Raw genomic sequence first — 11,727 nt, forward strand, 5'->3', positions numbered from 1 at the left:
GAAAGAGAAATTGCTTTTGAGTTTAAAGAGGAAAAAAAAAACGTTGGCACTTTGAGCACCACAAGCCGAGTGCCATCTAGTTCCATTATATTGGAGAGAAGGCAGACATCTCTACGACCTATATCTCCAACACTGGGCAACTGGCTCCTGTTTTCCTACTGGTACCTCCAAAGCTCACTTATAAATAAAGATGTGGTTTTAATGTGCTGGACCATTTCTTTGCTGGGGGCAGTGACATCCATGTTGCCAGGCACCCAGTGGAGACTCCAGGAAGTCACTGTGTCTGGAGAGAGAAATGGTTTTAACACATAACTCCCCATAACTTGAACTTGCCTGCTTCTGTGCAGATTAACCAAGCAGATAGAATATATAATATGTTAAATTAGCGGGCTTTGGAAGTGCGGATTCTTGGACTTGGACAGAACACCAACCTCGCTGTCTACAGTCTTTGTGCCAAGCTAAGCTAATTGTCTCCTGGCTGTAGCTTCATATTCAGTTTGCAGACATATGAGAGTGGTATCAATCTTCTCATTCAACTCCGCAAGAAAGAGAATAAGCATTTTTCCCAAAACGCGGAATAATTCCTTAATAACTGATTTCTCTGTGTATTATCCCTTGACCAAAAAAACAACAACTAATGTACAAGGCGGTGTTAAAAAGCAAACCATTAAAAAAGATGAAGTATCATTTAAATAATCATTAATTTGTGTACTATAATATAGTACATCCACAAATATGGAGTGTTGTACTGTAAAAATCCATTGTTAAAATACATGTTTTTTTTTTTCTTTTTTCAATATGCAATGTGAAATTGGCGATCTGCAATTTTCTCTAAGTACAGTCAATAGGACTGCTTCCTCCTGCTCTTTAACACAAAGGCAATGAATGGATAGAGGTAAAAGGTGTTTGATGTCCATCTCCGCTGTCCGTCATGTGTGTTATATTAATCCTCCATGGTGCCCACAGACACCATGGAGGCCACTAGCCTCCAAGAAATACAGAGGCGCTTGAAATAGCCTGTGCTCTCTAATCAATAATGAATGCCCCCCCCACCCACCACCACCTCTGTCCTCTCCCCTACATGTACCCTCCATGGCCTTCCTCCTTTGCTCTTCCTCCTTCTCCCCCTGTCTTGTGTTGTCACCACTCAGCTCTGGCCCAATTCCCCCCCTACCCTCCACCTTTAAGTGCATAATTTCCTTTTTTTTTTTTCTCTCTCTCTCTCTCTCTCTATCAATACATTATTCACATCAATTTTCTTCTATGTATTTACATTTTTTTCCATCATTTTAAGTTCTACACCCAATTTCTGCCCTTTTTTTATTCTGTGTGTTCTCAGCTCCCTTCTCTCTCTGACTAGTGTATACGCTGCCTGGATGCTCTAGTTGTGATCTTTGACTTCCTTGCTGTTGTTAAAGCTGTGTTTTACTGCCTCTGTGGTAGTACTGTAACCGACGGCAACCTTTTTTTTGAACAGTGTCTGTATGCTAAGCCTTTCAAGAAAAGTATCCCCTCATGCAACCAGAGATGTCAATCGCTTGCACAACACAGCCTCTATGAGACCGCAGTAAAAGCAAATCAGATAGTCCAAGATCAGCAGAATGGGTGCAGTCACATGACAGTCCGCCAGCTTATAGGTCAAACTATAAATAAGCAAGAGCATCCTGTTTTTTTTTTTTTTTTTTTTAAAAAGCATTTTGGGATCTTAAAAATGTGCATATGATGCCTTAAAATTTCTGATTTTTTTTTCCCATTCAGTATGAAAGAAGAAAATCAGAAGAATTAACTAAACCTTAGTTTAGTTTCACATCCAAAGGCTTTTACAGTTGTATTTTGTCGTTGTGTGTGTGATGGATGCAGTGTAAATGGGTATGTGTTCGCCTGTGTCCTGCAGTGGTGATGGTGTGCCTTCTGCGCTACGCCCAGGTGATCGAACACAGCCACCGATGTTGGGTCAACACCAGCGCTCTGGTGTCCGGCTGCACCAATGCTTTGGGCCTGGTCATGGTGGGCAATTTCCAGGTAAATATGAATAAACTTCAAATTTGGCTTCTTTTCTTGGACCTCGGGACAAGTGGAAACAACCTTTCTACTGACTCTGTATGTATGGTTCTGTCTGTCAGGTTGATCACGCCAAATCTCTACACTACGTGGGTGCCGGGGTGGCATTTCCAGCAGGGCTGCTGTTTGTGTGCCTGCAGTGTGTGCTCACCTACCGGGTGGCTGTGACAGCCCTCGACTACTGGATGGCCCATTTCAGAGTGGCTCTGGCACTGGGAGCCATGGTGTCCCTCGTCCTCAGTATCCTTTACTTACTAGTGGGACGTCCCCTTTTGTTATGCAGATACAGTAGTTATGTACTGTATGTTATATCGAAACACAATGTTTGATAAACGTGGTTTTGTATGTGTATTTTGACTTCTTTTTGTACCTTTTTTATAGAACTTTTGATCACTCCTACGCTAACGCGTCATATCAAGAAAAGCACAGTTGTAACTAATAACAGTAACGAAATTAAAGCTACATTGTGTAAGAATTTCTCCCATCTAGCGGTGAAATTGTATATGACAACCAACTGAATATTACTTTCTAGCCCCTCCCATTCCGAGCGCGTTTTAACTGCTACGGTGACCGAACTCAAATATTAGCTCTTAGTATCTCCATCGTTTACGCGCAGCTGTTCTAGCCACTCCAATATTAACTTTGGTCTTGTTGCTTTGCCTGTCGCGTTGTCGTTTTTTATTCTTTTTCGCTTCCTTGGCGACTCCATTACATGTCCTAGAGAATCTTCAACAGGCTTTCAAATCTGCCAGCAGTCGCGAGTAATCTCCCGACTGGCATTCGTCACGGTGCCACGGAGTGTAAAAGCACGAAAGACGGAGGTATGTCCCTCTTTGGCTAATATATTTCAAAGATGGAGGCACGCTCGTATGTATTCTGAATGGCAGATTCTACGCTTATGAGAATACTTTGATTAGTTGGTGGAAGTAATTGCACATAAATGAGCACATATTTGTGAAAGAACTCTATCTATCTATCTATCTATCTATCTATCTATCTATCTATCTATCTATCTATCTATCTATCTATCTATCTATCTATCTATCTATCTATCTATCTATCTATCTATCTATCTATCTATCTATCTATCTATCTATCTATCTATCTATCTATCATGGATTTGGCTCAGGCCACTGTAGCTTCTGTGGAAAAGGAACTCCATTTGTTTTGCTCATGCATGTACCAGAGATGTTTTGTCCTCCTTAACTTGCCCCCCCCCCCCCAGGCGGCATCTTCTTCATCCACGAGAGCTTCGTCCTGCAGCACGCTGCAGCCATCTGCGAGTGGGTCTTCACAGTGGACATCCTGGTTTTCTACGGCACCTTCACCTACGAGTTTGGCACTGTCACCAGCGAGACCATGATGACGGGCCTGCAGCAGTGTCACCACCACGGCTCAGGGGTTATCATGGGAGCCAGGGCCCGGGGCTCAATACTAGGTGGGACGACTAAGGGCCTCAAGTCCCCCGGGGGGAGCAGCACATCCACACATCTCAACTGTACCCCGGAGAGTATAGCCATGTTGTAGCTCTGCAGCGCTGCCCACTGCAGAGGTGCTTCATGGGCTCCCACAGGTATGCAGGACAGTGGCAGCATGTGGAGGAAGAGAGGATGTTCTGATCGCTTTAACAACTACAGGATATCCCATCTGTAATGCTGTACTATCTATTATTATTATTATTAATTTTTTTTTTCTTCCAATGTTTGTGCAAGCTACTACAGTCAAGTGTCCTGTAGCAATGTTGAGAGGAGGCTGAATGTGTGAAGCCAGTCGGAGTACAGGAACCATGAATGGTTTCCAAGATGGCTGTTGATTTGGGCAATTCTTCACAGGAGTCTGTTTCCTGAACTACAATTCTTTTTTTTTTCTTTACTTTTTTATAACCGTGCATCACTGGTGTGCCCACCAAGATTTCCTCCCTGCCCAGACACTCCTTCATGAACGACCCAATGCTTTGCGTGGCCCACCTGTTTTGGCCTTTTGCTTATCTCTGCACGGCTACACTTTTCGAATGAGAGAATAACAATTTATGTTATGAGTATTTGGATTTGCGTAGTAAGTAGAAACCTATTGAATGTTTTGAGAAGTGAATAGTTAACGGTTATGTATGTTTTACAGGCTGTAAGCGTATGGGCTTTTTTAAAAATCAATCAAGCATAAATGATCGGCAAAAAATCATTCATTTTACTCCACAATTTCATTTGGTTGCGCAGATTTTGAATGCAAATTTTGATGGCATTTTTGGATTATCTTACAAACTGTGTGTCTTGAGCCACTATCATTCTTAAGATCACATTCTAGGTCATTGACATGCAAGAGCAGAATGTCTACGTAGAACAGCTCTGTTGTAATGACGAGGACCGTGTGCATCTCAATCACTTTTTTATCTGAGAATCTCTGAAGTCGTCTCCCTTGATGTCATTCCGTTATTGTCCCACATGTTGCGTGATCTGAGGATTTATTTGTAACATTTACATTTCATGCTACCATATTTTTTTTTTTTTTTTTACTTGTCGGTCATGTCCGGTGCAATAATTGCCATCAATCTTCGGATCATTTCTGCTCCGCTGGGGGTGTATGATGCCTTTTTCATTGTGTTGGAGTTGAACACAGGGCTTTTTTTTTTTTTTTTTTTTATATATATATAAAAACACACTATAATCTGACTAACCCATTTCTAGAATAATGTAGTTGTAAAGTTCTTGCCCCCACACTAGTCTCTCATTACCAGACCTATCTCCACAGTGGCCTGGCTACACAGCTGATCCGTTCTGGGATAGGGCTGTGTCAGGTGCGTGAGCGACACACCCGATGTCAGGCTTTATCCAAGCAATGTACATCCGTGTAGCCAGACTACCCACACACTGATATGATTCCAGGCCGGACCCTTGGAAGCCTTATTTGAGTTTTGCGAACATGTTTTCTGTTAAATATGAAGCCATCTCAAGCCTTCTCGGTAGCGTAAGGGGACGTTTTGTTCACAGGAGTAAACTGAGAGGTGAACATAATGTTTGTAGACCTTGTGCCATAATCCTAATGGTGTCAACCCAGTGTTACAAACCGACAATAGCATACAGGCTGTAGACTGAAGGGACTGCATGTCATATATTAAGGTTGTGTATGATTCCCTGTTGCCAATTTCTCTTTATAATTATATTTACAGTTGTGAATTAGCTTCACGCCAGACTGCCACAAACTACCAATGCTCAAACTAAAGCTGACTAATGCCATACAATTTAGGTTACGCTCACAGGAAGTTTTGTTGGAGTGAGTGAGCCGTTGAAGTATTTTTCATAACACACAGTATTCTGCCCTCTGCGTAGTGTTGATACATTTTTTTTTTTAAACTGTCTAACCACTGGATGCCAGCAATACGTTATTGAAAAGGTCACATCACCTACCTCTTATCTTCTGTGGGTTTGATGTTCCGAAGCAAAAGCTAGAGTTCCTACGCGTTTTCCATCTCACGACGGTTTGAGGTCGAGGAAAGTATTTAATGTAATGGCAGCTCAGCAGGCCATAGCTCAATCCACAAAGTCTCAGCATGTGGCAGGACAGTGGATCTGCTGTTACGAGCTGCGTTATCACGTGTCAGGTCAGTTTTCTTTACTTTTTTGTGAAAATGATTTAACTTCCAAATCTTTTATGGGACTGCAGCAATCCTGTGGTCTGCAAATCTTGCCAAAAAGGACTGGAATCCACTGGAGTTTTAATTGGTTTTTCTGTGTGTCAGCAGTAGGTGTATGAATTGGTGTGAGTGCACTGTTCTAGCCTTATCCCTCATACTGTGCCAGGGGAATGTTCAGATCTTTTCTTTTTAATCTTGTGTTCAGCTGTAGCCTGTTTCACCAAACTGTAACTAAGTCACACTGTGACTACAAATGGCAGCTTGTATGAGCCCTCATCAGGGTTGGATTTATTCTGTAACCTCTATTCCATAATACCATCTTCCACAGGCCAACATTTGAAAGGTGGATTTTACATTTTTTTTTTTTTTCCCCTTTCTTTCTTTGTCCAAATGTACACACTTTGTTGGTGGGCGAATCCTATATTACAAAAGGCTGCCTGACCTGTACATGTCTTGAACTCTTGCAACAGCAACACAGAAACAATGTCTATAAAAATGTATGTCATGTTTAGAAAAATATGTAAAAGAATGGTAATGGAGTCCGAGAAATCCCACAAAACAAGTCGACAACACAGATTATGGTTTCCTTTTATAAATTCTATAAATATGTATGATTTGTCAATCATTTAGGTATTTTCATTTGACAGAGATTTATATTCAAATATGAAATAAAAATGATAAATTATTGTTTTGCATGGGTTGTTTTTTTGAAAACGAAATCTTATGAACTTATACACAACAAAATTGTCAGTAAGTTCCCGTTAAAAACCTAGAACATATAGTACTGGTTATACAGTGTAGAATACTATTAACCATAGTAATCCTAAACTATGGTTAATAGTCTTTGGGGGGGGTTGTGTTTTTTTTTTTTGGTTTTTTTTGAGAGTAAGTTATTTGCAAGCAGAAATGGAAATGTTTGGCAAAGCAGATGACAAAGAATGGCTAACTTGCATTCTTCCATACATGCTGCTGGTTAGAATCCCCACCTCCCCCAAGCAGAGCAGTGTAAGGTCAGCAGGTCCAATACTGTGTTAGCACATGTGCACCGACAGCAGACATGGTGTTTTCCCAGATTATTGCCGTGGTATGGAAGCTGTATAAACCAACGTGCTGTAGAAGAATCCGATCCAGCCCATCCTGGTGATGTTACTAATTGCTCCTCTGTCTAGGCCAGAAGACGAGAGACACTTTCTCAAATGTCAAAACAACACGAGACAAATTTAAAAGGGGAACTCCAACCATTATTACACAAAGGTCGGTTTACACTCAGCATCCTTTCCTTTCAAGCCAAAAAAAAAGGAATTCTGTAGGCTCGCACCAGCTCATTCCATTTTCCTCTATTCAGTTAGTCTCACATTTTCGTCCAATGTTTTCTTTCCTTCCATTTTATGCTTTCATCCCATTTTACCATTTTTTTTTCACATCCTTCGGGTCATTCTTCATTTCTTAGTGTGCTTTCATGTTGTACATCTTTGCTGCAACTCTGCTGTTTGTCCACCTCATAAGGCTTCACATTAAAGCTGTGTGCTGCTGCTTTGATGGATAGGCAGGGATGATCGCATTTTTCTTTGTTTCCTTGATATTCCATTCTATTCCCATTCCATTTCCATTCCCTTTTCCTTCCTTCTTCCATTCCATTCCATTCCATTCCATTCCATTCCTCCTTTCCGCTGTCTTTCCATTCCACATTTTTATCTTTCCACCTTTCCATTTCCATGTCCTCTTCACTCTAGTTTCCAAGCTCTATATTCCTTTCTATTCCGTCCTTCTACTCCATTTCCATTGCTCCTTCCTTCCGTCCATTCCTCCCCTTTTTCCTGGCTCTGGTCCATCCTTTTTTTCCACATCTCCCTATGTTCCCCCAGCTCTATGTTCTTCCACTTTTTCCTCATTGGTCTCTATTCCTTTCTCTCGTCCATTCCTATGTTCCTTCCATTTCCTGTTTCCTTTCCTGTTCCATATTTCCACATTTTTATGTTCCAGTTCCTATGTTCCCATTTCTATGTTCCTGCTCTATGTTCCCATTTCTTATTTCCTGGTCCCACATTTCTATGTTCCCACATTTCTATGTTCCCATAGCCCTATGTTCCCACAGCTCTATGTTCCCACATTTCTATGTTCCCACAGCTCTATGTTCCCACATTTCTATGTTCCCACATTTCTATGTTCCCAAATGTCTATGTTCCCACAGCCCTATGTTCCCACAGCTCTATGTCCCCACATTTCTATGTTCCCACAGCCCTATGTCCCCACATTTCTATGTTCCCACAGCCCTATGTCCCCACATTTCTATGTTCCCACAGCCCTATGTCCCCACATTTCTATGTTCCCACAGCTCTATGGTCCCACATTTCTATGTTCCCACATTTCTATGTTCCCACAGCTCTATGTTCCCATAGCCCTATGTTCCCACAGCTCTATGTTCCCACATTTCTATGTTCCCACAGCTCTATGTTCCCAAATTTCTATGTTCCCACAGCTCTATGTTCCCACAGCCCTATGTTCCCACAGCTCTATGTTCCCACAGCTCTATGTTCCCACAGCCCTATGTCCCCACATTTCTATGTTCCCACAGCTCTATGTCCCCACATTTCTATGTTCCCACAGCTCTATGGTCCCACATTTCTATGTTCCCACAGCTCTATGTTCCCACAGCTCTATGTTCCCACAGCCCTATGTTCCCACATTTCTATGTTCCCAAATTTCTATGTTCCCACAGCCCTATGTTCCCACAGCTCTATGTTCCCACAGCTCTATGTGCCCACAGCTCTATGTCCCCACATTTCTATGTTCCCACATTTCTATTTTCCCACAGCCTATGTTCCCACATTTCTATGTTCCCACAGCTCTATGTTCCCACATTTCTATGTTCCCACAGCTCTATGTTCCCAAATTTCTATGTTCCCAAATTTCTATGTTCCCACAGCTCTATGTTCCCACAGCTCTATGTGCCCACAGCTCTATGTGCCCACAGCTCTATGTGCCCACAGTTCTATGTACCCACATTTCTAGGACATTTTCAAATTTAGGGCTTGTGTTCCTACATTTCCCTTCAATTTAAGCCCTATACTCCCACAAAATTTTTAGGGTTAGGAGTTAGGGGGATAAAATCTGATACAAATTTATGAAAAAGTAAATGTGGGAACATAGGGCCTAATTTTGAAAAAAAAATCATTAAGCACCACAGTGTGTCCATTAGTCAGTGTGTGTGTGTGTATGTGTGCGTTTAGCCTCACCTGGCCAATTCCAGCAGTGCATTCTGGCGATACTGTTCCTCGGGGTTGGTGGGCTCACAGTTGTGCTCATCAAAGTAGGATGCCATTTTGGTCCCGCCAACGTTTGTGTCCTCTTTGCAGTAAGATACCTGGCAGACACATCAATGCTGAAGGTTCACTCATTTGTCAAAAAACATAAAGCCCACGACTGACATTTCAAATGACAGTTGAGGGATTTGGCAGAACCTTTTAAAAAGGTCCCATGGCATGAAAATTTCACTTTATGAGGTTTTTTAACATTAATATGAGTTCCCCCAGCCTGCCTATGGTCCCCCAGTGGCTAGAAATGGTGATAGGTGTAAACCGAGTCCTGGGTATCCTGCTCTGCCTTTGAGAAAATGAAAGCTCAGATGGGCCGATCTGGAATCTTCTCCTTATGAATTTCAGGAAAGAGACTTCAGATACAGTATTAGGGGACCACTAAGGTCTATATAAAAGAGACTTCAGATACAGTATTAGGGGACCACTAAGGTCTATATAAAAGAGACTTCAGATACAGTATTAGGGGACCACTAAGGTCTATATAAAAGAGACTTCAGATACAGTATTAGGGGACCACTAAGGTCTATATAAAAGAGACTTCAGATACAGTATTAGGGGACCACTAAGGTCTATATTAAAGAGACTTCAGATACAGTATTAGGGGACCACTAAGGTCTATATAAAAGAGACTTCAGATACAGTATTAGGGGACCACTAAGGTCTATATAAAAGAGACTTCAGATATAGTATTATGGGACCACTAAGGTCTATATAAAAGAGACTTCAGATACAGTATTAGGGGACCACTAAGGTCTATATAAAAGAGACTTCAGATATAGTATTATGGGACCACTAAGGTCTATATAAAAGCATCCAAAGAGCACCATGTCATGGGACCTTTAAGTGATGATTGGATAACCATCACCTTTAGGAGTAACCCCTGGACCACAGTGGTTTATCATTGATTAAGTTATATATTTATAATATACCGGGTCACACCTTATGTCTATTGATTTCACACTGATAACAAGTACACATGATTGTGTTCATACATAAATACATACATACATACATACATACATACATACATACATACATACATACATACATACATACATACATAGATACATAGATAAACTTCACGCATACATGACGAAATAAAATAAAAAATCTAATTCTCTGATAAACCGGACACATAACGTTAAATGTTGAGGTTATTTAATGAGTTTGGTATACTTTTAAACCGCGGCAGACTAAAGTCTGACGCAGGCAACACTTTAGTTTCTTCAGCTCGTCCAAACAGACACCGCCGTGCTGGAGAAAAGAAGACATTAACAAATTCTTTGCCAGACTTGGACAAATTAGCTCGACTTACCAGAAATGTCAGCACCGATAACCATTGTCATTCTTCCGCGTATGACGATTTACCCACGTGACACTTTGTCCAATCCTAGTAGGGAATCGCGCTCCTATTTCTTCTTCTGTACGTTTTGTGGCGGTTGACAAACGATGACGTCTCATTACCGCCACCACCTGGCACGGGGCCTGTAATGCTAGTATACATCTAGGGATTCTACACAAAACCTCTGGTTTACTATGTGAATTAGAATTTTTTTTGAGTTTGAATTATGGAGCAACAGGGATTTTCTACATGTCTCTATTGTTTATGCATTCAAAGTAAACCTCTTTTTTTAATGTTTGAGGAGGAGGAAGGAGGCAGGGCTGGAGTCAAGTCTTGGACCTTTGTCGAGTCCAAGACAAGTCCAAGAACAGGACTAGTCGAGACCGAGTCAAGACCAAGTCCAAAGAGGTTCAAGTCCAAGTCAAGACCAAGTCTAAAAACGTTCGAGTCCAAATCAAGACAGGGTCCAAATGAGACAGCCAATACCGAGACAGAAAAAAAATCCACTTCAAGACCACTTACTTACCTGTTTATAACGTATGTGATGCGAGAGACAGTACATCCATTTTTAGATGATCATTTTGCTTTATCATTTGTAATAATCAAAAAGCAAGTGCAGAGTAACACATAGGATCCCATTATAGGCCGTATTATTTAGGCCTATTACTTCAAATATAAAATGGAAATATTCCCATTCTGTTTCTCATATTCTCATTCAATTTACTGTTTTATCTATTATTTTATTGTCCTGAAGAATTCACAATACAAAGTGCTCTCTGACAGTGTGTCTGTGGCCAAAATGAAAATGATTGATACCTGATGATTGAGCTAGCCTACTGTACTGTATATGGCGCAGCCAGGCATATACCAGGCGACAAATCTCGATGCCTGTTCTAGATGGATTTTGAATTAAACCTGTTTTCTGAACGAGTGTGCTTCATCAACGGATTTGTTTTGAAGGAGGAAGTTACTTTAGAACAAAAGCATACAGTGCTGGACTCGGTCGAGGCCAACTAGAATATTAGCAGCCAGTCCAATAAGTCCAAATCCAAATACCAACAAATCCAAGACGAGTCCGAGACAACAGAAAAGTGTCTCGAGTCTGGACTCAAGTACTACTACAGCCCTGGAAGGAGGTATTAATTGGACCGATAGTCCAACTCTTATTTTTATAACCTAACGTTTCTGTTCCGGGGTGAAAAGATATCACAAATGAAGCACTTGTATGACATTTTAATAGCAAAACAGAATTTATTTGCGTAATCAGACTAGAAGTGAGGACTCTCACTGTTCATAACTACTGACATTCAGAGTGAAAAGAAAAAAAGTGAACAGACACCAAAACAATTTAAAGAAGGTATGGCTTTGGTTAAATAACA

At 41.2% G+C, this 11,727-nt stretch overlaps 1 protein-coding gene across 2 annotated transcripts in view; it reads left to right on the forward strand.

The window, feature by feature from the left end:
* Positions 1-6,376, forward strand: part of LOC120560400 (transmembrane protein 150A-like) — a 28,861-nt gene extending 22,485 nt beyond the window's left edge. The window contains exons 6-8 of one of the 2 annotated variants that reach the window (XM_039802863.1): positions 1,895-2,022; positions 2,124-2,301; positions 3,287-6,375. In XM_039802863.1, coding sequence (XP_039658797.1) covers positions 1,895-2,022; positions 2,124-2,301; positions 3,287-3,588 — 608 coding nt within the window. In that variant the 3' untranslated portion in view covers positions 3,589-6,375. Of the gene's footprint in view, positions 1-1,894; positions 2,023-2,123; positions 2,302-3,286 lie in introns of both variants that reach the window. The other variant, XM_039802864.1, reaches the window with a different exon arrangement.
* Positions 6,377-11,727: the final 5,351 nt, after the last annotated feature.

The sequence above is a fragment of the Perca fluviatilis genome, chromosome 6 (genome assembly GCF_010015445.1).
Source record: "Perca fluviatilis chromosome 6, GENO_Pfluv_1.0, whole genome shotgun sequence".
NCBI lineage: Eukaryota > Metazoa > Chordata > Actinopteri > Perciformes > Percidae > Perca > Perca fluviatilis.